The 26146-nt window shown below is 41.9% G+C and overlaps 1 protein-coding gene across 1 annotated transcript; it reads left to right on the top strand.

Moving 5' to 3' along the window:
- The first annotated feature begins 579 nt into the window (after positions 1-579).
- LOC310997021 (pterin-4-alpha-carbinolamine dehydratase 2) lies at positions 580-16375 on the top strand. Its single transcript, XM_083986590.1, has 4 exons — positions 580-788; positions 2288-2419; positions 14649-14729; positions 16155-16375. Exons 1-4 carry the CDS (start codon positions 660-662, stop codon positions 16248-16250), a joined length of 438 nt encoding a protein of 145 aa, XP_083842716.1. The 5' UTR covers positions 580-659; the 3' UTR covers positions 16251-16375.
- The last annotated feature ends 9771 nt before the right edge of the window (positions 16376-26146 follow it).

The following is a 26146-nucleotide window of genomic DNA, read 5'->3' on the forward strand; positions in this document are numbered from 1 at the left end:
TTAAATACACTTTATTTGGAACTAACCAACTCACTCAGTATTCCTCCGCACAGACAGGCTCCATGACAAGCTGTATCACTCCGCCTCTTCCATTGAAGCAGTGAGTTGGTTAGTTACAGATAAACGGGGGTTAGGGGGCGAGTCCATGTATATTTGAGCATGTTGTGAAAAAGAATACGCAACTGTTACTTTTCCTGGTATTATAATGTAGTAACTAACTTACTAACTCAGTTACGTTTTGGAGAAAGTAACTATTTTAAAAGTAACGTGCCCAACCAACACTGATAAAAAACTGGGTGCCAATGTCATTGAAGTGGGCTGGACTAGTAGAATAAAAACATAAAAATGAGAACTCTAAAATTTTGTTTTTGGGCGAATGAACCGACCTTTGTTGCCTATATCTATATAATTATGAACAACCTGAAATTTCTTGAGAAGCATACATGCAAATTTCTTTGACAAATTCATCTGGTGGGCCGCTTTGGGCCCGCGGGCCATATGTGTGACACGACACCCTTAACCAGAGATTCCCATGTGTTGTTGTTATTAGGATTTTAATCAGGCAGTGAAGGGAACAGCTATGGTGAAGAGTTGAGAGGACATGCAGAGAGAGCAGAGGAGGTGACAGAGCAGCAGCAGCAGCGGACAAAGCAGTGCTTATGTTCGGGTTAATGTTTAGCCTGCGGCCGGGCGGCTCGGGGCCCAGCAGCCATCTGTGCCACCGGCTCACGGCTCTCTCTCTGCAGCTGCTGCCGCCTGCGCACTCCCGGAACAACTCCTCCAAAATGGTGAGTGAAGGCTGCAGTCGGTGTCGTAGCGTTAAGCATTTCTAAGCATCTTATCTCTTCACTGACTGCACACGAGGCAAGGGTTGTTATTATTATTACTACAGGTGTGTCTAGTGATACAGTGCAGTGCAAACCCGGTGGGCACTCGAGTGTGTAACCTGCTGCTTCCGGTGTCGCATGGAGTAAAACGTCAACAACTAAATTGCACTTAAATAACCACCACACACTTTAACCACTTTAACCTTTAACCATAAAGTCACTGCGCTCTGATGCACGTGTTCTGCAGAAATCTAGACATCTAATCTCAGTTGCATCGTCACTTTTCATTAGTCATTAGCCAATCATTTTAATGAATAAGACTCGACAGATTGGAACAAAGCAGACATTTTTATTTCAGCGCACTAGCTGCTACTAAACGTTCACACCTTTATTTTGTTATATTTGGCTTTTTAATCCTGCCACAGTTCAATATGAAAAAGTCTGACGTTTGGGCTGATAAAAGTGAGTTATATCAGTTCAAATACACTTGACAGGAAGTTGTAGGTGTTAAATTGATTATTAGGATTGGTATGAGACTTTAAAGTGGACAAATCAGAATTTCATATGCAGGTAAAAACGAATTTGTGTGTGGCCACAACCTGTTTACTTTATAATCAGGTTAGTGTCTGTTTGTACTAATTTCTGGTGCTGGGCTGCCACCTTGTGGACGCAGTGATAACAGCACCAGGAAAGTTAAACCATATTGTGTCACTGTAATGTCAGTAAAAGCACATCTGAATGTGGTGCATTTATTTGTTTATTAGGATCCCCATTAGCCATTACTTCATTATAGCAATAATGGCTATTCTTGCTGGGCTCCCACACATACAATTACATGCAGATGCATCTCAATAAATTAGAATATCATTGAAAAGTTTATTTATGTCAGCAATTCAGTTCAAAAAGTGAAACTAATGCATTATATAGATCTGTTACTCACAAAATGAAACATTTCATATCTTTATTTATTTAATATAATTTAATTGTAATATTTATGGCTTCACATTTAATGAAGACCTAAAATTCAATATCTCAAAAAATGTTAACACCACAAAAGACCAATTTAAAAAAGCATTTTTGATATGGAAATGTTGGCCTTCTGAAAAGTATGTCCATCTATACTCAATACTTGCACCTGTGATGCACCTGTATATAGTATAAAACAAACAACACTACAATTATCAAGATATTGAAATAAATAGTTAAAACTCTTTGTGAATACACACAACACTTAAACTTATGAAAAAACAAAACAACACCTTGGCTTTTGAAAAATCTCTAAAACTGCCAGGAACCCACTGATGATCAGGTGGTTTTGCTAGTTAAATTTTCAGCTGTGTTTCACACCTGGAACAAACACAGCATTTAATACAAATGCACACACCATCCATGCACATCAATGTGATTAATACACAAATGAATTCACTCTTCACTCCATGTGTGTGGTTGTCTGTCTCCAGTCGTCGGACTCCCACTGGCTCTCGCCTGCAGCCCGGGAGGAGCAGGTGATGGAGCTCAGGGCCAGCGGCTGGATCGAGGTGGAGGACCGAGACGCCATCTTCAAAGAGCTTCACTTCAAAACCTTTAATCAGGTGTGTGTGGATTCATTTATATTAAAGGGATAGTTCACCCTAGAATGATATTTCGCTCATTATCTACTCACCCTCATGTTGACTAAGGGCTGGAAGAATTTTCAGAGTCCACCGTCCCTTATCTGAGTTACAGGGGGTCTTGGCGTAGCAGTGCATTTCAATGCAACGGTTGCAAAGGGACACCAGAGCTCTTCGTAAAAAAACACACACAAAAAAACATCCAAATACCTCCATGATGCTCGTATGTAATGTCCGTCTTGTGCTGAAGCCCCAAATTGCGTAATTGTCCCGAAAAAAAATTAAATAAGTCTATATTTTAAGCTTGTTTGTAGCGGAAGCTTCTCGAAGCTCCTCTTCCTGGTCCGTCCAAATCTCGCGTGATTTGCGCCGGCGTCAGTGCGGTTACTGCGAATCACAGCTCTGGTGTCCCTTTGCAACCGTTGCATTGAAATGCACTGCTACGCCAAGACCCCCTGTAACTCAGAGAAGGGACGGTGGACTCTAAAAATTCTTCCAGCCCTTAGTCAACATGAGGGTGAGTAGATAATGAGCGAAATATCATTCTAGGGTGAACTATCCCTTTAATCTCCTTACCTTCTATAGAGCAACAAGCTACACACCACTGAGTCGTAGACATGTCTGTAAAATGAGGTTATTTTGCCACCTGGTTTGGTTTAGCTGTAGGTTCAGACTCACTGTGTGGTGTGTTCAGGTAAGGTGCGGGCGTGTGTCTCATTTCTGTTACATAACACGTAGTTCTTGAAATGATTGACAGTAACAGTTCCAACTTTTCTCTGGGATCACAAAATCTGTGCAGCTGGTCCGAGTGTGTATCAGTTTTTCTTGACAGAAGAAACACACACACACACACACGTGGACAGACAGACAGCTGACATCTGCTTCAGAGTTTTGTAGTTTGTTTTTCCAGACTGGCTGGTAAAGTCTGCGATGAAACATTTAATTTCTCCTTCAGTTTTTGTAGCTGGTGAAATCGGTCTGCGTCTCTGATCCGCTGTGGTCGTCGGGGGGCTGTTGTACCCAGGCAGGCGGGGGGAGGTGGGTTGGTTGGGGGGTCTGGACGCAGACCACCAGACGCACAGCTAGTCCTGCCAACCATCGGAAACGCACAAATTCATGTGTTTATACGCTGATTGGTTGCAGGTGTCGCAGGGGGGCGGGTTCATCTCTGCTGTTTACGACTGTTTCTTTTTTTCTTTTTTTTACCTGTAAAGAAACATTTCATCGACTATTGAAAAGGTTGTGATTGTCATGATCAATAGGACATGCATAGTCAGACTTCAACTAAAACACAGCATAAAAACACAGGGACACACGTGAAGCTTCATGTTGCAATGATGCAATGAAACATAAAATTAAAATGTTTTTAATTCAAAGTTGAGCTCATGTAAATCACTACAAACAGAATATAATATAATATCTAAATCACTTAAACATTGAGCAGTATCAATATGTTTATGAATTAATTACTACTTTATTTTCCTGTCATATTATTCGATTGGTTAACACGACAAACTATAACAACACAGGTGGCTAATAATGAGTAATAGATGAAATATTCAAATGATTTACACACCAAAACACCTGATTATGGACATACTCTGCACACATTTTTTAATATTAGATTTATGTGGGGCGGTGCGTGGTGCAGTGGTTAGAGCGGCCGCCCCATGTAGAGGCTACAGTCCTCACCGCAGGCGGCCCCAGTTCGAGTCCCGCGTCGGACAGCCCTTTCCTGCGTGTCATTCCCCCTCTCTCTGCCTCCCCTTTCCTGTCTATCTCTACTGTGTACTGTCAAATAAAGGCAAAAAGCCCAAAAATATACTTAAAAAACAAAAACAAATTAGATTTATGTGACACATTTTTTCGTTGTGTCCATATATTCTGACAAATGTACTGTTTAAAAAAGAAAGCAAGACAAACGATACAATCGTGTTTTAAACTGACCGAATCACCTGTTTCTCAGACTGTGATATAAAAATTCTGCCCTTTCACAAAACATCCCAAACATCTCTGTGCATCAGTATTTAGTCCACACTGAGTAACAACTTTTTGCCCCAATCAGAAAACACAGTCGAACCCAAACAATAGTGATTTATAATAAGAAAATTGGAGTTTCATGCTTTTAGGATACTGTATGACACTGTGTGCAACATTCTGCATTCTGTGTGAAGGGTTAGAAAACTCAATATGTTTAATAATAAATCAAATTAAATAATCTGGTCACGAAACTTTGGTTGATTAGACAATTCTTAATATTTTTTCGTTTCCACATTTTTGTCTTGATTATAGTGCAATTGACAGACACTGTTGATATTGCCATTGGTGTCAATTTACATGGTGTGTTTATAAATGGCAGTGGCACGCCCCCCCCCCCCCCCCCCCCCCTACTCACCATCACAGTCACCTGATTGCTGATCGCAATCATTTTTCATAATCGTTAAAATGGTTTCCATTCATCTGTATAAAAGAGCTGGTCCTCTTTTAATGACATCATCATGTTGCGCCTCCTCCTCCTCCTTCTTCTTCTATGGTTTAATTGCACATAAGTGGAGCCACAAACTATTCATCCTGAGGCGCTTAGTTTCTAATATTTGACAACCACATTTCGATGAGCGTCCATGGATTCAGTTTCAAAACCCAAAGGCAAACAGAAATGCAGTTTTTATTTTCATGTTCCAACAATGTGTGTGTGTGTGTATTATTAAACTATGTTTAAACTTATACTCTAATAGTGGCGTAAAATGATCAGAAAAAGGCAATTAAATCATTAATTGCAATTATTTATATGGTAATTAATCATCAACTAAAATTTCCTGATCGTGACGGCTCTACCTGCACATGTTTGAAATAAAAACATGAACATATGAACCTGTGTATTATTTGAATAAGTGCACAATAACAAGGTGTGTTTATAGATGATATAGATATAGATATAGACATTGCAGTATTTTATCCCAGATGGTTGTTCTCACACTTTTGTATGTGTAAGTGTTTGTTGTTGAGTTGTTGAGTCGATACTTCAGGCTCTTCTGAGTTAGCTACACTCTTGAAGACGTGGGCTACTGTAAACTCCAAAAACGCTTAATTTAATTTAATTTGATTTAATTTAATATGCTTGTTGTGCCAGATGAGTGGGATTTATCACATCAGCCGATCCAGAGCTCAGCGCAGTGTCACAGATATCGCGACCTCTGTGGCGGTCGACACCAGCTCCGACTCCTTCTTGGAGGTAGAATCAGTTTTTGGCAGCGTGCTGGTAAAGACAGCCTGCTACTTTACCTCAGCTCTGTATCAGGGAAGGAGGAGAGGGGAGGGGGGGGCAGCAGCGGTGAAGTAAACTGCAACATCTCAAGGCCACTTAGCGGACTTCCTCTAATCCTGTCGTTAGTTGTTTTAGCTCCTAAAATAGTCTGTTTTTACACTTCCCCGCGTTTGAAGTCGAGGAGCGAGCGCTGACCTCCCCCATCTGCTCCTCCGGGCTCTAAAGCCTCTCCTCTTACCCCCGGCACGTCAGCCTGCATTACGCTGAGACACGCCAGGCGGCCAGTTGGCAGCAATTGAGGTTTCGATCAGAATGATTTCTTTCACAAACAATCAAATTGGTTAAAATGTTTCATCTGGTTCGCAAAACCACTAACAAGCCCATCATTCCTTCTGCTGGATGTGCTGCTTTGCTTTCTGTCTTTTTCCTGCCACCCTCCTCTCCATCTCCACCTCCGTCTCTCTGTCTTTGTCTCTGTCTCTCATTCCCACTCTGTGCCCCATGTTATTGGGGAATGAGCTCATGTTGTTCCAATTTTACATGTTGGCAACTCTCTGCGTCTGTCTCTGTCTTTCTTTTTCACTGTCTTTTATTCTCTCTCCAGCCATCCACCCCCTCCTCCTCCTCCTCCTCCTCCTCCTCCTCCTCCCAACTCTCTGATGCATTTGCACAAACTCTCTCGCTTGGTTTTTCATGGCTGTTCTTAAAGGGCTTTTACCAGAGGAGAATGGAGATGAGGAGCGACATGCTGGCTGATTTCCATTCACCACTTATCTGCGAGTGATGGGCTTGAGGAAATCAGATCCCTGAGAGTTTATAATGAGAATAACAAATCCCCCCCCTTTTTTTCTTGTGCTTTTTTGACACACTTCCTCTTGCGGTCTCTAGGGGGCGCTAGAGCCGTACCCAAGACTGTGTAAATCCACTGTGACAGTGTGCTGAAGTGGAGCCGCATACTTGAGGCGCAGAGCCACTCAAAGCTGCAAATGATGTTAAAAGGAACATGACAGCTGGACTTGCTCTTTTGAGTTTATTTTTCTTTGATTACAGCAAGTGGAAAGTGTTATGATGCTGTTGTAACCGGCGCAGTAATTTATCTGCGGCGTGTGGGTACGTTTGTGCGCTGTTAGTGGAAGCAGTCTGAGAAGTAAATGTGAGTTATTTTCCTCGTCAAGTCCGGCGAATTTAATCAGGTTTGAGAGGCGAAATCCTCTTTCTGGAGTCGCTTTGGTCAGTGAGAATCCCTGCAATCACATGTGGAAACATCTGTGTGTGTATGTGTGTGTGTGTGTCTTTAATACTGTAAATTTTGGTTGGGACTGTGCATGTTTTTTAAGTCGCAAAGGCACTGATATTGTTTATGCATCTAGCTTTATGTTATGCGTGTTTACAGATGACCATCTGCTTTACATTTCGGTGGACGGAGTGGAAACATTCGACATGCGACACAAGTGAAACGGTTTTGGCCTTAAGATGCAGTTTGTATAGGAGAGGTGAGCTGTGCAGGCTCAACCGCTGGGTGACGTTAGCTAAGATTGACAACAGTGACATTCCTCCTTCCACCACAAATACAATCACACTTACAAACTGTATTCAGGAGCGAAAAAAAAAAGACCTGTTGATGATTTCATTTTCCACCAGTGACATGACTTTTGTACTCGCAAAGCAAACACTTTGACTTCAAGGCCTCGTCTTGGATAAGGGAAAATCACAATATCAATAATCGAAATTGAGTCTTAAAGCCAATTAAGACACTTCATCATGTGCAACGCAGCTCATTATCCCCATTACCAATATACTCACTAAAATAAAAAAGTGTTAAATAGTGTTTCTCTGCGTGTCCTGCTGAAATAAGTTTGGTTTATAGATGACACATTTGATTAAGTAAGTAAATATTCACATTATACATTTAGAGATTTCTACTTGGTACGAGCTCTTGACCTTTCAGTGACTGTTGTACGTGTCATTTATTACAGTGAACCATGTATTTAAATTCAGTATAAAACGTTCAGAAGCCATGACTCCAGACATTTAAAGGACAACGTGGTGTGTTTGACACATTCATTCTCAATATGAAGCAGTTAAAACCACCACAGCTACTTAAGAAACTGTTTCGGGGTCAGATTGAAAAGCTATTTGGTGTCAAAAAATGTTCGCTGACACGAGTTGAGCCATAAATCAAAGTCGCATTTGAATTGAAATTCACAACATTTACAAACATCATAGTCCTGCAAAAAAAAAAAAAAAAAAAAGACACAAAACTCGTGACAAACAGCACACCAAACTTGCGGTTCACCACAGACAATAACCACATTACAGGCACCGGAAAAAGCTGCTGCGTCTACACAGCTTCTGGACTTAAGTTCCAATTTTGAGGCCGAAGCAGCTGCTGTGATCTCAGGGGGGAGCGCTGCAGCGTTCAGACAGCTCCCTCTGCTCCCTTCGCTCCGGGGGCTGATGATCCCCCCCTGTCTTTTTTTATATTCAGACTGGGGCTCCCTCACTCCCTCCCCTCCATTCCCCAACAAATCGCCGTCAAGCCGCTGCCTCTCGTTATAGGCCTTACTCTGCTTGTGTTGAATAAGTTGTCCTACAACTACAACTGAGCCCCTGGGTAAACCAAACTCTCAGAGCCAACCCCCTCTCCCTGTTAAACACACACACACATACACACGTAACCTTGTACATGCATTACCTTCCTGACATCTGGCACCGTCTTGATATCAACTTGTTGTGCTCTTATCTGTGTTATAAGTTCTTCTAGCTATTTGTCGTTTGTCAGATACTGAGAAACACGATGATCCGTTATCATCTCTGTGTTTTGCTCATATTACAAAATGAATAGAAAGTCAAGTCAACTCAGCTTTATTTTTAAGAGCACATTCAGAAACAACAGATGTTGACCAAAGTGCTTTACAGTTATGTGCAAAACAAGAACAACAATGGCAAAAGAATATAAAAAAAAAACAGAGAAAGAACATTTAAAAACACAATAGAAATAAAAATCAGAGGATGATGGAGTATTTGTACTATGCCGAATCAAACGCTATGGAAAAGAGACGGGCTTTTAGCCGTGTTTTGAAGATATAAATGGAGGGTGAAGAACAAACTGAATGTGGCAAATTATTCCACAGTTTTGGACCAGCAACTGAAAACGCTCCGTCACCTCTGGTTTTTAACTTTGCATGTGGAAACGGGAAGCAGAGATTTGTCTGAGGAGGATCTAAGGGGACGAGAAGTGGAGTAGGGGGGGTGAGGACACTAAAGAGTTAGGATAAAGTTATTAATTTCTAAAACTACTGTGTCATGTTGTTGTATGTTGTCTTCACCAGACTGTGCAGTACCGTTGCAGTGGGTGTGGTGAGTCAACTTGTTTTTTAAGGAGCTGCTAACCCTCAAAGATTTAGTCAGCGGACAGTTGTGGTGTCGTGAATAAACCGTCTCAGCAGCTTCTCCACCAGGTCAAAAATAAAACACAGACGAATGTTGAAAAATATGAAATAACTGTCAGAAAAACTGTCATCTGAATCTAATTTTAAAAACCTTATAATCTCAACGCTCGCGTACGCACACTGGCCGTATCTCTTACTCAGAGTGGGAGGCCGGTTAAACGGCTCGGCGGTGTTCAGTTCCCACCTCCGTCTCCAAAATGGAGCTTATCCTGGGGAAACTGGAGGCATCCCGCACTCATCTCATCCTGTGAAAATAGCTGGAGGGAAGCCACGAGGTGTGGCGCCCGAGCGGAGGTGGCGGTTGGTTGGTTGGATGATCTGGCTATCAGTCGCTGGGTGAGCTGTCTGCTGCCTGCTGACGAGCCCGCTGTCTTTTTAAGCTCCGGCTGCTAACCCCTGCACTTAATGAGGGGGTTTGCATAAGTTGGCCTTAACGCCGCGCTCCAGCACTACATGACACTCACATGTACATAAATAGGAGCTGACGTGCGCGAACATTCGCCGCACACGATATCTGCCATTTAATGTGAGTGTTTGCGGCATGTATCGCCTTTTTTGACAGAGTATCAGATTGAAGCTCTTTGCCGTGTTTCTCATCTTAAAGGAGGCTAATGTGAGAAGATTAATACCTCTGATGTTACACATGCACAGCTGAGCTTTGTGCACGTTGGCAGCCGCGCTTCATAATGACTCCATATTTTTTTTGCCTAAAGTTACATGTCAACTTAGCAGGCAGATGAAGGCTTGTGAAGCTTGCTGTTTGGGAATGAAGAGAAATGAGACATGAGAGGTGTGGTCGTCGTCATCATCATCACCATCATCATCACCAGCACCACTGTGCAATTCACAGCGTTCTTGCCTTTCACTGCGGACGGCCGAAGGTTTTCCAGGGGACTGACGCTGACGCGGGTGATGATGGGGCTTGCAGGGTAATCATCGGGTAGCCATGGTGGTGTGTAATGGAGGAGAGCAGCCTGTGTGTGTGTGTGTCTGCACATACTTTGTGTGCACGCCGAGGAGGTTTTGCGTATGTGCATTCGTACATAACATCAGTGTGCATGTGTCTGTGTGTGTGTGTGTGTGTGTCAGTCAGAGGCTAGTAAGAGTAGGCACAATCTGCATGCACTTAGTCCTGGCAAGGCAGAGCAGGCGTTTCTAAGCCCCTGGACCGCGCGGCAGTGGAAAACCGATCTGTAAATAACAGACACATGTGTTTGAAACCGAGTCCTGTGTTCCAGCCCACGGCCGCAACGAGAGAGAGAACACCACTCTGCTCCCACGTCAAATTGTCTCATCCAGTGTTGTATGACAATCACGCCGTAATAGCACCAAAATGACTCCTCAGAAAGCGGGTGCGTGGAGGGGGGGGAAAGAAAGGGGGCACAGTGGGGGTCTACCTACCTTGGGGTGTTTCTGATTATTTGAGATGGGGGGCCTGCATAATGTCATGTCAAATTATTTGAGTCTGACAGCTACAGCTTGTCGGGCCGGCTGCCTGGCTGAAGGGACGGATAGGGGCCGGCCGACTGGATGGATGGCCGACCTGTTGACTGGAGAAGTGTGGCCCGCGCAAAGCAAACACGGTAAACAAAGCACTTTGAGCAGGAGAGTCCTTGACCTCTGTCGACATAAGACCCCAGCTGGGAGTTGAGCTTCGGGTTTTGTTTTCTTCTTCGGCCCAAGTGGAGGGCGTCGAGATGACCTGCCGGTGACAGACAGGCGTAGCACCGCCACTTTGCCGGCATTGTGTCCTGCTACTCTGCTTACTGCCCCCGAGGGAGGAGGCCGATGTAGGCCACCATGTTTCAGGACCTTTTCAGGATTTCAGGTGTTTTTTGGACATTCAACTCCAATTCATTTGTAGTGGGAGATTACCGCTGTCCGTGCTCTTTCCCCCCCCCGCCTCGGTTTTATCTTCTCGAGACACGAAGAGTGTTTTCTCAGGGTTCGTGTTGCACGCAGACTGAACTTGTCATCTTCTGTTTCACATTTCCCTCTCCTCCATGTTAGAGTTTGCTCTGTGGTTCGATTGTGACGTTTAATTTATGCGTATTCTGCAGCACTTTGAAGTTTTTCGATAATGAGTCGGCCAGTTCAACTTTAAATATACATAAAAAAATATGAAAAAAAAAGTGCTCATATTTGGACGCTAATGCAGCATTTGTTCTGAATCACTGCCGAGCTTCATCGTACCATGAGCTGGCTTTGGAAGAAAAAATATACTTCTTGAATTAAAACTGAAGTGAAGTGACCAATTATCGGTCCAGACTGTGAGATCCGTCCTCTGCCAAGTTTTGGGAAACGTGTGGAAATACATCAGGCAGATGTGACTGCAGATGTTTGCAGTTAAAAGACCCATCATAATGTCAGGGAATCTACAACTGTGTTATTGTGATCATTTCGCTGCAGAGTGGTGCGATCCACTTGGCAGGCCTGCGGTGTTAAAAGGGATCCTCCCTGCATTAAAGAGGGAAGTGAAGTACACCCATTCTTCTTCACACATGCTCATCAAGGCCGGGAGCTCGTCCGGCTCCGGTGATTCATATATGAAGGCACTGTTTCCTTATAGTCGTGAGCCCCCCAGCCCATAATCAGCGCACAACGTTTGGACGTCTAACCAAAAATCCTGTGATGTTGCCAAGGAGTTAAATATTTATTCCTATTAAATGTCTGAATTTTTCGCCACCTGGGGGCAGTGGAAACAAGTTGTGAACACTGAAGTGACATGTAATCATCATCATCGTCGATGTCATCATGCTGATATAGTCAACAGTTGTTTATTTACACATCCAGGAGCTGCAGACCAGTATACGGTGGTTTATTTACTCTGATGTGTGTGTGAGTGTGTGTGTGTGTGTGTGTGTATGAATATAAATCCAAATTTCTGTGTCTGTTGTTTCTGATTTCATCTCCACCAACTCATGACAGAAATCTCGAGCTCCTCCGTTCACCGGCGGCCGGTCAGTACTGGTTGTGGCTGTGCTGTAGACCGGTTTGTACCGAAAACCGGTCTTAATTTTTGTTATGATATGATTTTTATTTTTATATATACTGCAATACCGGTGAAGAGCCAGAACAACAGGATCCATGTCATCGCTGCTCACCAAACAGGTGTGCTACACGGTGCTATAGAGTGAGAGCTAAGAGAAAAAGTTGAAAACATGAAGCAAAAGGAGAGGAAATGCTACACAAAAAAAGGAACAGTCCGTCAAACATATAACACACAATGTACACCACCAGACACATTAGAGGCTCTAAATGTTGGTTTCGATTATCGCCCGGCCCTACTTTGACTGAATTACAGCCACCCTACTGAAGAAGAAGAAGACATTATATAGTCCTTATGACAGTAGAATGGGCTGTTTAAAGCCGATATACTGCAGTAATTATTTTATCATTGGAAGAAAATGTGGGTAAAACCACTGTTGCATGAAAAAAAAAGTGAATCCAATATGATTTTGGAAAAAAAAAAAAATGATGTAAAAATTTGGGCTGTGTCCTAAATCACTCATTCCTTCACTCCTCCCTACTCACTATATAGTGAATTCTATATAGAGGACTAAACTGTGTAGTGAGCCCACTGGTAAAATGAAAAAACACTGTCGGACACCACTCCGCCACGCAGTTAATTATGTTATTTACGTTGCACAATTAAAACGATGCAGATCAATGCCGACCCTGATCATAACCGTGATGTGTGACCGCAATGCATTATGGTATACGTATATTACTTATTTAGTGACACTACTTTGCATTGTGGGATACTACTACTGTATGAGTCCACTACATAGGGTATATGAATACTCACTAAACAGCACTACAAAATGGCGAGTGAGTGAGTGACAGCCCTAGTACCGGTGTGTGACGGCTGTTCGGTGCTGAGTGGGTCGTGCTCGGTGGGTTTTGACTGAAAACAGCTGCCTGCTGCTGAAACCCACAAAAAAAACCCAACACTAGTTTTGAAATGGGACAATGTGCACGAACCCTTAAGTGTTCACACAGAATCCTTTTACCTGTCACTCATGTTCCTCAGCAGCAGATTAGTCTGAGCTGGATTCAGAGAGAGAGAGCGGACATGTTTGGACAACACCTGACATGACAGGCTGCTTAACCATCTCCATTAGAGCCAATGAGAGCTGAGAAAAAGCAGACCGCCTCGCTCTCCAAATTGGTGCCAGTGGGGGTCAAGTTGCAGGAATATGCCAATTACTTAAATTGATCAGGAGACGGTTTCCTTGATAACCAATTTGATCAAGCTGCCGATCGTGTTACACGCGCCGCAACTGCAACGGGCAGCGAACAGGACGTCTCAGAAATTGGTTACAACGCACTAAAAAGGGGCTAAACGCAATTTCCTCTGTGAGAGTAATTCTGTTTCGTCATGTCAGGTGGTGCACGGGGCCGTGGCCGCGGCCTGTAAACAATGGCGTTTCAGTTGATTTAATTAGGCAGGGAGGAAGTATTTAGGGGCTTAATTGAGATTGCAGTGGGAAATTGCTCTTAAATAGGTCTACCTGATTTTTTTTTTCTCTCCCCTCCGTCTCCTCACAGTGAGCATGACGAGGGATTTCACTCTTCTCTTTGTAGATAATTAGAAATAACCATAATCACTCCCTGGATGGCCTGTGATTGGAGAGAGCCACATGCCCAAACTGAAATATGACGACTGTGTACGTTTCAGTGTGTGTGTGTGTGTGTGTATGTGTGTATGTGTATGCAGGCTTTCTGCTCCATACGTGGAGGCATGCACACATACACATTCATGTTCAGAAGGGTTTTTTCTACATGTGCCTCTCTGCGCCTCAGATGGCAGCATTGCTCCTTGTGCTGTATGTGACTGCAGCTACTTGTTGTACCGACTCAGACTGAGGTAGAAGAAGTTAAATCAACGCATATTTAAGTTAAATAAAGTTAGTTTTGTAAAAATCCAGAGTTTCTCTCAAGTGGATTTGGACAAATCAGATTAAATGATTTGAATTGCAGTTTTATCAATCTAGCTCTAGCATTTAAAACCGTATAGAAGCCTTACAGAGACTTGACAGTGTACTGTACTTATAATCAGAATTAGGATGTAAGATTTGTCTTTGTCTTAGGAATCAGGTGTTATCATTATGATTAAGTTCAGACATTGATGTTTTGGTGTCGAGTGCAGCAGTTTTTATTCTTCAGTTATTCAGTTTCGAACATAATGATTCCTCCAACATCAAACACATGAAGTGTGAGTGGTGTCATTTTTGCTCTGTCTTCCTGTCTTAAACTAATACTAATAAATGAGACTAAATCCTCACTTTAATAAAATATTATTGATCATTAATTCAAACACATCACTCATGATGCTCTTGAACTGTATTGCATTTAGGGCAGGCCCGACCAGGAAAAGCTTAAACAGCTATTTTTTATGGTCTTTTATGCTCTGCACTGTAGGTTTAGTTAGAAGAGAAGTGACTTTCCTGAGTTATGTTTGATTGACAGCTGATTGTTTCTTCCTAACCAGGCTTTTGGCTTCATGTCCCGTGTGGCTCTGCAGGCGGAGAAGATGAACCATCACCCAGAATGGTTCAATGTTTATAATAAGGTAATTCCTGTGTCCACATTATGGTTCAGAATCACACTTTGTGATGGTGATTGAGGTTTTCGCTCACAGACAGGCAGCGCTGCATTTGTTTGGTGTCGATTACAGAAATCGCAGCTTGTAGAATCAAACAGTGTTATCATGGCTACGCGTCTGAGTTACTGGACGTATTTGCAAATGCTACGCTCGGTTTATAACAAATTACAGACACAGCGAGATCAATCAACCCCCGGATCAAGTCAGATTTTTTCATGTCAAACAATCCTCGCTGGTTCTGGAGAGGTCTCCACTCGAAGCCCGAAACACACTTCATTAGTCAGAGCACAAAAAAAAAAAACATTAAAAAAAGAAAAACGCAGTAGCTTCACACAATAATCCCATCGTTTTTCTTGTGAAAAGCTCTGCAAATATCTCTACCTCCCCTCCACGAAGCCCTCGCAACCCCAACACATACACCCACACACACTCTCTCTCACTTTCTCTGCCTCAGAAATAAAGTAATGGTTGATATGACAAACCCAGTCCCTGAAAATCTCTCAGCATTAGCCTGTAGCCACTGAGTTACTGTGTGGTGGAGCGGGCCGCTCTGAGAGGAATGCTGCTCCTAATCCACTCTTTATTAAAGTGGCTGTACAACGGTGCTACAGGTCTCTGGGCCCCACAGCACTTTCCACCAGACACTTACACATAAATCCCACAATGACTGAGGTTCAACCCGACAAAATAGATGCTGCACACTGAGCTCCTGCTAATATTCTGTTAATATTCATTCATACACTTTTCTGTTTTTGTTGCTGTCAATATTAAATTATGAATTTATAAGCTGTCCAGGAAGCAAGAAACCTCATTGGCTGAGTCAGACCTTAGTGGGTGGAGCTAAAAACATAATAATAATCATAATGAGAATTATAATAAGAATAATCATAAACTTTATTTATCTGTCACTTTATTTTATTTCATTTTTTACCAAAGTTAAAAAGTGCTGTACAGATAAAATAATTAAACATACTTAAGGAGAAAACAGTGAGAAGTAATGTCCCATCCAAGGAAAAGTAAAATCCTGTGGCACATGGTGTTTAAATCTGGAGAAAATAACAATTTAAAAGCCCAACAGAATAAAAACAATATATACCGTAATAGATGTACCACTGGTTGGTTATAGGAGATAAAAATATAAATCATAAATTCCTGCCAATTAAGAAGACAGTATATGTGTCTTTATATGAATCAAGATATATTGACATACAGTAGTTCTATATATTTTGGAGGTATCTGTATTTTTATATATTTGTTTTCCCTCCAGAATTAAGCATAGAAAGACAATATGAATCTCATGTCTGTGTGTTAATACAGAGTTGGTGTCAGTTATCATGCATTTATGATCCCTGTTTGTTGCTTCATGATTTCATGGTCCATGTCTCCTCACAGGTCCAGATCACACTGACCACACACGACTGTGGAGGACTCTCAAAACGGGACATTAAAATGGCCAAGTTTATTGACAAAATTTCAGTTTCTATGTAAAATTTCTGTCGATTTTTGCTTTTGTAGTTTTTTTTTCTAGTTTACCTTTTGATTCCAACAAAGAAATGTATTTGTTTGTTTGTACTCATGTCGTGCTTCTGCTTTTGTCTGAAATAAATCTGTGAATCCTATTTTCATGTTTTCATTTTCTTCTCCATCATGAGGCCTTGAAATATCATATGAACTCTGTAAGAATTTAGTGTCATTGCGTGGTTTCTTGTTTTTTTTTTTTTCAGCTGTGTTTATTTTCACACGTCGAGTCAGGAGTGTAATCGCTGTGCAGCTCTAGCTGTTTCTCTACCTGCCAATGATCCAGAGGATATTTTCCCCTGTCAGTTCTCCACCACACCACATGTTCTCGTCTTTTTGGCCCCAGAGAGAGGAGCGAAATGAGGAAGGGGTCAAAGTCAGTAGGAAGGGGATTTATCTGATTTACGGTTTGGTAAGGGATGAGTCAGATAGGACTGCTGTGTTTTCCTGACTGGATCGCCATCAGGAGAAGATCAGCAAAGAGAAGGGAGGAGGAATAAAAGCCAAATCAGTAGGACTTTGCAAAAAGCCTCTTTCTCTTACCACTCTCATGCCTGTGTGGGAAAAACGAAGCTGCAGCCAGCGGCCAAATTGCTTTTTTTTTTTTTACCTTAAGCTCACTAATTAACACTTTATATCTTGGTTAATCTGTGCACAAGCCAAAGTGTAAAAACGTTGCATTTTTACAGACTATTTCTTGGCCAGCAGCATGCAGGACTCTGTGGTTATCATCGTGAGGTTGCCAGGCAACCAGGAGGTCAGCTACAGTTCGGGTGTTTTGCGGAAGCCGGTTTCCCAGTCGATGAGTTTTTATCTGACCCCAAACTACTTTATTTGACAGGTGAACACACTTGGACACAGTTTGGGTATTATAGTATCAGCCTCCTCATCTAACTCTTGGCGAGAGTGTTGATAACTGTATTTTTCCGCCAGAATGTGGAGTTCATAAACCAAATAACTGCAGTCCAATTGGTGCTAAAGCAGACGTGACGTGGAAATATCACTTTTTGAAGGCTCTTTAACATATATTTGAGTGTTTGGTTTGTCTTGCAGCCCACAAAATGTGAGTATTGACCCCAAAAAAACTGTAATTTTCAGGCTCCTGAGGTTGAAATCCATGTGGTTTTACAAGCTGTTCCCACAGTTCTCATATAGCTAATGATGTCATTAGTTTTCGAATTTGCATAATACCGCCCCTACCTGTGAGTACAGGTACCTGTAGAGGGGCGGGGCCTGGTGAGCAGTGGCTCATTTGCATTTAAAGGGACATAACAGGCACTGAAACCCGCAGTTCTGAACAGAAAGAGCTGTGATGTTTGATCCTTGGGGCATTTTGACCAGAGCATGTCACAGACATGTCTGACACGTGGGAACTGTTTTAATTTCAAAGAATACATCTCCATTAAGTCAACTTTGTTTCATTTAAGGGATTTAATCTGATGAAATGAGCAACATAGCTGAAGCAGTGACTTAAAACACAGCATTGGAAATATGGTGAGATGTCAGTTAGACCGTCCTCGTCTAATATACAGTAGGAGCCCCACCACTAGCAGCAAGCTTGCAGGAAACAACAATTGTTGTGGTAAAGTGGTCGGCCACTGCAAAAAAATAAAGAGGCTTCGTCAATGTGATGATAAAGGTAAAAGAGACCAGAAAGAGAAAAATGTCATATTTGATTCAATGATGCATCTTTTTTACCAACATGTTGATCATGTGCATGAAAAAACATGAGCATAAAATTAATCCTTGCTTGAATTCTTTGACATCCTTGATTTGGATAAAGTATGCATACAGTATTAGCGGCACGGTCGTCCAGTGGTTAGCACTGTTATCTTGTTTGCATTTGCTCCCTGAGCCTGTGTGTAGGCACTGGGTTTGTGGTGTGTGTGTGTGTGTGTGTGTGTGTGTGTGTGTGTGTGTGTGTGTGTGTGTGTGTGTGTGTGTGTGTGTGTGTGTGTGTGTGTGTGTGTGTGTGTGTTTGTCTAGAGTCTCTAGATGACCTGTCCTGGATGAACCACACCCCCCACAACCTTATAAATACATGTGATACGGATGGCATGAAAGTATACTCACACAGTCTGTGTTTAACATTCAGGATATCCAGGTTCTCATGGTTTTCAAATGACCTCTCATCTGGATGTGTCGTGTTGAGAAGCTGATGTGTAAAGATGTTGGACGACTTCACTGGATCACAGTTCTGTTCAAACGCTGAACTTCAATCTATACTATTTTTTTTTACTGTTTTACAGTGAAGGCCATCCAAGCCCACTCACACACACATATTGGTTGCATTAAATCATATGGCCAAAATTAGACTATATCATGTAGCAAAGATGATTTGTGACCACTCAACCCCCGCTTGATTCATCTGTATGGTCATGTATGTTCCAACCAAATTTAGACAACTGTCTGTTGCACAACACTGACTCACGCAGCCCCCCCCCTCAAACGCTTTACAAAGCTGGAAAACAATATGAGACATTTCAAGTTTTTTCTGAGCTCACCTCCCTCTGGACGTCCCTGTGCAGCTCTTGTATTGTCCCAGGTGGACACACCCATCATCATGATGACAACACCTTCACCTGCAGCAGCTTCTTTGAGGTTTGTGTGGGTGTGTGTGTTTGAGTCCTGGACTTAAATGTGCTCTCTGCTCTGTATCACACTCCAGGTGTTATTAATGCACGTATACTCTACTGTATGTGGAGCTTTTACAGTAGATTCAGTGAGAAAGAATTAAACACAAATTTCATTCTTATTAGAGTGGCTTGGATTTGGGATTAACTGCAACCTGGTTATTTACTCACATGTTTCCTCCACGCCGATCAAATCAATGTATTAAAAGAGTATTAGAAAGATCAGCAATTGTCTTGTGATCAATTTTCGATCCCTTGCCCTTCTGTAATAATAATCACATCACTGTATTGTGTTAAAGGGATAGTTCAACATTCACACTGCCATAATCTCTATAGTCACAGGAGTAGGTTCATTACATTTCATTATTATGTAACATCACGACACATGAAGCAAATACTCTGAACTCCTTACGCTTTTGAAATCCCTCTGCCAAGCAGCCATGTCTGGAATGTAGTTCCAGCTGCATTTGCCTCAAAAACAACTCTGTCTCGTAATGTTACATGATTATTTCCTAGCGTGGTGAATGTGCAGGTCACAACTTGTCCACCAGAGCGTTTTGGAGTTGTTGGATTGTGTATTTGATGAGTTTGATGAGGGACAGGGGACCGGTACCGTTCACCTTCATTGTGTTCACTGAGCAGCTCACGTCTCTGCCCTGCAGATCTCAAAACATCATGCACCGATGATTAAAGGTAATGAACCTACTGCTATGACTATAGGGATTATGGTGAGTGACTAAATATCCCTTTAATTCATTGTCCCTTTGGGAATTTTCTCCTGGATGATGGGTGCTTCAGATGGTGATGCGTTCAAAGTCCTCATCCTGTTGATAATCAGTTTACCATCCAATCCTCACACCTGAGGAGCCGGAAACAATTCATGATGTTTGGCAATTTTCCTCGACACAGGACACAAACAATTATCAAAATGGTTGTTGATGAATGAATTTTTGTTGCTCGGTAAACCTCTGTCTTCACAGGATGAAGAAGAGGAGGAGGGGCACTTTTTTAAATGACCAGACAGCTGTTCCTACAAGGCCAGGCTGCATGGGCCCAGACCAGGCCAGATGTGGCCCCTTCAGATAATTGGCCTCAGCTGATGGCCAGGAGCAGCAGGCAGCTCAGCCAGCCCTCCCATTACTGAACTCCCTGGATCCTGGCTCCTTAATCCGTTTTCAGCTTCACCTTCTAATACTGCACCGCCAGCAGTCCAGCCTTCACACACACACAGAGGAAGGAAGGAAGGAATGAGGAAGAGAGGTGAAGCAGAGACTGTGGGGAGGGGGGTTGAAGGGATTGAAGAGGAGTGACAAACTGAGAGAAAAGAGAAGACAAGAGTCAAGAATAGATGAGTGGGACAGGGCAGGTGGGGACGCCTCTTTCTTTTCTTTTTTTTCGTGTAGACCTTGAGATGGAAAAATAATAATTCTCCCCAGCACAAATGTCTCAGTGCCCCTGAGAGCAACAGAGGGGAAAAGAAAGAAAGAGAGAGAGAGAGAGATGGAGTGTGGGACCTTCATCACTTAGCGGGAGAAGAAACCACAAGCAGGAGAAAGGCTTTCTGGGTCTTTTCCAAGTAGCTGCTGCTGCTGCTGCTGCTGCGTGCGATAGCGGCCCCATATTTCTTCTTGAGTGTGTGAATCACAGCTTTCCTCCCATGTGAGGATGGGGTTGGCGGGCCGGTAGTTGCAACATGATACTGCCAAATAAAGATAACAATGTCATAGGGAGTGAATTTCGACTTGAGTCTGTGTGTGCATGTGTGTGTGTGTGCACAGGCCGGTGTTCCAGCAGCACATTTGGGATTTGCTGCAGACTCACCGCTGATAGTAATCACAGCGTGCACTTGATGCCAAAAACCAGCAGGAGCTTAACATTAGCAGAGACATTTGTATGGCATTTACTATTTGATCAAATGCACCCACGCTTGTACGTTCCCCATGTGCAACTACTGCTGGACCATCACTGACTGTTCTCATCTGTGAGAGCAGAAACATATTGTTGTCTGTTTTGGGTGATAAATGGCAGTTTCACGCTGTCTTCTCCCATTTAAGTTGTCAGTACTAGGCTACTTCTTTTTTTTATTTTGGTGAAAAGGAAAACACATTTTTCCTGGGATGTGAGGGATCTCAGTAATGGATGGATGTCATCATGCTGATTCCTCAGTGAGGTCATGTATCAGCAGAGGAGTTCACAGTTGTCGACACCATGTGAAAATCATATACGTATCTAAAAAAAGGACAGACAAGACAAGTTGTGTGGATTTTAAAATGATTTATTGTAAAATTACTGAAGTCATACATGAGGCAGGTGAACTGATCGGCTCTCTGTGGTGTGACCAGTCTAAACGTGGGAGAGTAAACACTGTTAGTAGATCAATTATTCTTTCATTCATCCCACGAATGAAGGAGAAGCACAAATTATAAATTCTAAGCAATATCTGTATATAAAAAAACAACAACTTATGTTTGGTTTCTTTTTCCATCACTTCTTCTCTTCCACTGAGGGAACACCAGTGTTGTGGTTGAGACCGAGACCAAGGGAGGACGAGAGACCAAACCAATGTGAGTGCATTTCCAAGACCATCACTGTATTCAGTCCCAGTCCTCATAATAATCATGTGTCTTGATATTTACATTATTCCTCCTCAGCTAAAAAGAAAAGATTATTTGATCTAAAATCTAAACCATATTTAATGTAGCTAAACAAAGTTTGGATTGAACAGAAGAACACAGCACAGAACCTGCTGAAGTCTCCTCCCACTGTTGACACTGGTCTAAGCCGGTCTAAGCACAAGCTGATACTTTACATTACTACTTTAAAGGTACATTGTGTAGGAATTACTCCCATCTAGCGTTGCGGTTGTATATTGCAAGCAACTCAATCGTATTTTTCATGCTGCATTCACGTAAAATTGGGCAGACGGCAGACAGCCGCTGCACATATAATGGCATAAACAAGCCTCTATTTTTTATATTTATGTTTATACATTATATTTATTGACTACATATTCACGTGTAGTTCTTCTCACGTTTACCTGAGCTTTATGTCCTCCCTGCCTGTTATTGGTCAGGTGAGTGAATAACATGTGACCAGGCAGACAGGAAGTTGATGTTGTGAAGTAGGCTAGGCTAAAGTGAAGTAAAAGCTGCTTGAAAGTTGATCCATCATCATCTTTAATTGTTCCTTTATCCACAAGATCCACACTTGAAGATCCAACATCCTAAGGCGGGAAATAAATGTGTGTATCCCAAAAACAACAGTAGCTCACAATCAAAAATGTCAATTACAATATAAATCAGCACTCTTCTATTCTTGTGGCCAAGCAGGAAGGAGATTATTACATGTTCAACAATCACATGTTCACATTTGACCAACATATGTAACGTGGCCCCTTTCTGTCATGCCCTGTCTACTCTGACATGGCAAGATTTCCTACATTTCCCATAATTCTTCATGTGAACCATGCATGAGCATGTGGGTGATCCAAAGAGAGGAACAGTTAAGCTGCAGGATTTGAGTTTCTCATCTGCGCCTGTGAACCTGCAGTAACTGTGCACACTGGGGGAGTTCTGATGACTTAAGACGTCAGATAATTGGTTTGCTTTAAAATAAATTATCTATGTCAAACAGGATCCTCCTTCATTCTTCGCTCAGCCACCCACAGCTCTCTGACACACACACACACACACACACACACTGGGCTGTGAAGTCACTGCAGCTCAGCACAGTCACTAATCCCAAAATGACTGTCATGTGTCAACTTTGTCAGAATTACTGTGGTACAGAGATAGAGACTTGGCGTTGATCACATCATTTTCTCAGGACACATATAATTATAGTAATTTATGCTGTTGTAGCCTACTTTGGCTTGTAGCAGCATGTGCTACTGGCCAAATGCTCATTTGACTGTGTTTTGTAATAAATTTTCAGCTCCATAAATCAAAGAGTGTTGTCACTGCAGCGTGGCGTATAAGTGTAAAAGAAAAGAAAAGAAAAAAGCATGAGGTTGACTTTATGCTGATTACATTAAAATACAGTTATACAGATATTTAACTCTGGGATGTTTTCAGTGGAAATGCACTGAAATATTTCAGGAGTTTCTGGGCCGTTTGAAAACATTTGGCTGCTCCATCTGCACAGGAACATTTTGAGCAAAGTGCTGGTGTCTTGTTCAAGGACGAGAGTTTCACAGTCACTGCTGTGAGCTGTTTGCTTTTCAAATACTTTCCAGTCATGCCGCAGATGGTCCACTTACAACTTTTTGTTATGTAAAAAAAAAAAAAAAAAGTCTTCTTTGACCATGATTCAGTCAAAAAATTCAAAATTAATTTACACAACAGCTGTTTGGGACTATTTTCTCCCTTGGATTGATACTAACTTGCTGCAGCAGCAGAAAGGTGTGTGTAGGATTAACCCAAACAATTTACACGTTAATGATAGTAATGAGTAATGATAATAAAGGAACATGTTAGTAAGTGTGCGACACTGATATATATTTTAATTGTCAAGGTAATGAACCTGTCTCCTCACATTTGTCAAACACAACTCTCTAACACCCAACACTCATTTTCACTCCCTCCAAAAACCTGATTGGGGTGAACTATGCCAAACAGCGGGGGAGTTGTTTACCATAAACACACACATAGACACCAAATTAAGCCACATATATATTTGGTGTTTATACAATGTTGTCCACACAGATACAACACAATAAATCAAGGTTTTAAATGTATATATAACCACCAGCTTCTGAAAAAAATCTTTTAATCCAAACCAGGACCCCCCCTCGATTTTTCAAACATGGTAGAACCAGGAAGTAGAAATAACAAGGGGATCCATGTTGGACTCTTTTGCCTGAGGACCAGGAAGAGGATTAGTACCAAAGGTGAGATAATGTCATGATATCACAGCTATGTACAGCTAAATTTGGCTCGCTATCAAACGGGCAGGCAGCAGCACACACCCCCACCTCATGGTTTGTTTAACACTGATTTCAGTGGCTGCTAAGGAGTGCAGAATCATGAATCAAACAAACACAAACATTTTAACACTCACATACACACACACACACAACACAAAGCTGAGCTGTGAGAAAGTGAAGAAGAATCTCCATCACCGTTGTGTTTGCAGTAAAAAAAAGTTTTCTCGTCCCACATCTCATGTTTATAGCAACAGTTGCTAAAAGAAGTCAGACTCAGACATGTGCTGAAATAACACTGGTCAGATGTTAACACAGGAGCTTAATGGGGCAAATGCATCTTCTTTTTTCTTTGCAAATCAGTATGTATTGTATTTCAGCACTGTTTTTTCATTTAATGTTCTTTTTTTTTTTGGTCAAGTTTGTTCTTGTAGCTACTGTACAGCTCAGCACAGCAGGGTTGATACCTGCACACAGCTTGTATGACCTCACTCAACAGCCACAGCAAATGAGACTACACTAACTAAACTTAACCCTCTGTGCTCTGTTCACATTTGTCTAAAAAAGGACACACATAATCTAAAACATAAACAAACAGTGTAACAGCCAAAATATATTTTGCATTGTTTCTTTTGTCAGGGCCTACGTCATTGCGTTGATACATTGGGGGTGTGTGGTTATTTTCTTCTCCTTATTGTGTGTTTGAACACAAAGGAACTCTAATATTTGTTGTTGACTGTCACCTCATCTTTATTATCATTATCCTTATTGATTGAGACTCACCTAGTATTATTTTTCCCCCCTTTTTGCTATAACTGCTTGTTGGCTCTTTCTGTTACATTAACCTGTTCAACTGATCATGGACCCTTTAACTTTTTGTATGCATCATAAAAAGATAGCTTTAAGTTCCTCAGTGGCTAAAGGCTTGAAGGACAGCCGCAACAAACCGGTTTCATCTCTTTTAGTATGATAAAAAAAACTTGATTTTAAAATAGAGCTTGGTGTGATGTCTATTCTGTGATTCTCTTGAAAATACTGGCGTCAAAATTTTCACCTTTCATGATTAATTTGTGTTCACAGAGACTCAAATTGGGAGTTGGAGGGTATGTGGATTTACCTGCGTGTCATTGGATGACAGAAGACATCGGACCCCCAGTGAGATCTGTGACTGTGGAAGCTGGATATCGTGCTGCTGCAGCTGAACAGGTAAAAAAAAAAAAACATCTTTTTTGTTGCATACTTGTATTATTTGAGCCACCAGAAGCAAAAGATATTTACATTCAGGAAAGTTGCCATTATTGTTTCCACAGTGGCTTAAAAAGCTCATTGAGTGGTGCAGAAAATTTACAATGCAGACTAAATAATTAAGTTTCATGCACAAAGCATAGACCCCTGAACATGTGAACCATGGGCATTGATCTGCTGCTATGACTGGAACTGGTTGCAGGTGATTTTCTCCTATTTAACCTAAATTGTAACCTGCACTTCAGTTTATCCTGCAAGAGGCTGGATGGTGTTGAAAGTCAGGGTCGGTCCATTTCTTCCACACCAAACCGGGAACACACTTTTTATGTGCACATGGGTATTGTCATGTTTAATTGGTGCCAAACAAGTTTTGAAATTTTGCTTTTCTGTAAAAATGTCATTAATTAGTTGTAGCACTACGGACCAGACAGGAGTCCACATACTTTTGACCGCACACTTCCTGATAACTGTTCATGTCATGAGTGGTCTCTCCTGTGTCGCTCACCTGTAGCAGGTTTCTAACCAATGACAGGCTGCGGTTGACTTCCACCATGACGACACTGGCACACAACCACTGGACAAAGAGCCAGACGGTGACATAACCAGCGTGACCTTTTGGAGACGCCTCCGAAAAACAAAAACTGAAAAGAGACAGATATGATAAACCTCGAAGCAAAACATGCAAATGCAAACATCTTGAGTTTTTGTTTGTAATATGAGTTTCATGGCAACAGTAATCCAAAAGCAATCAAATGTCAGTTCAGGATTCAGCCTGTTGCTTCACTCCTGCATGTGGGTGTCTTGTTCTCTGGAAGTTTGAGATTTTAAAAAAACCCTCATTATCATTGTAAAAGAGCAGGTTTTTATGTTTTCAGGCTACATTGTGTAGCTGTAAAGGACTGTATAGCAAGTTTTAATGCAATACACTACAAACAAAATGCCAAATACTAGTATCGACCTGCAGAGACTATAAAGAGTAAGCGTTGCCTCTGATGGGAGGTCATATAATTAAAGCAGACAAGATGATCTTTGAAATTAGATTTTGATACCAAGTGAAAATGAACGGC

Source organism: Trachurus trachurus (genome assembly GCF_905171665.1).
Source record: "Trachurus trachurus genome assembly, chromosome: 14".
Classification (NCBI taxonomy): domain Eukaryota; kingdom Metazoa; phylum Chordata; class Actinopteri; order Carangiformes; family Carangidae; genus Trachurus; species Trachurus trachurus.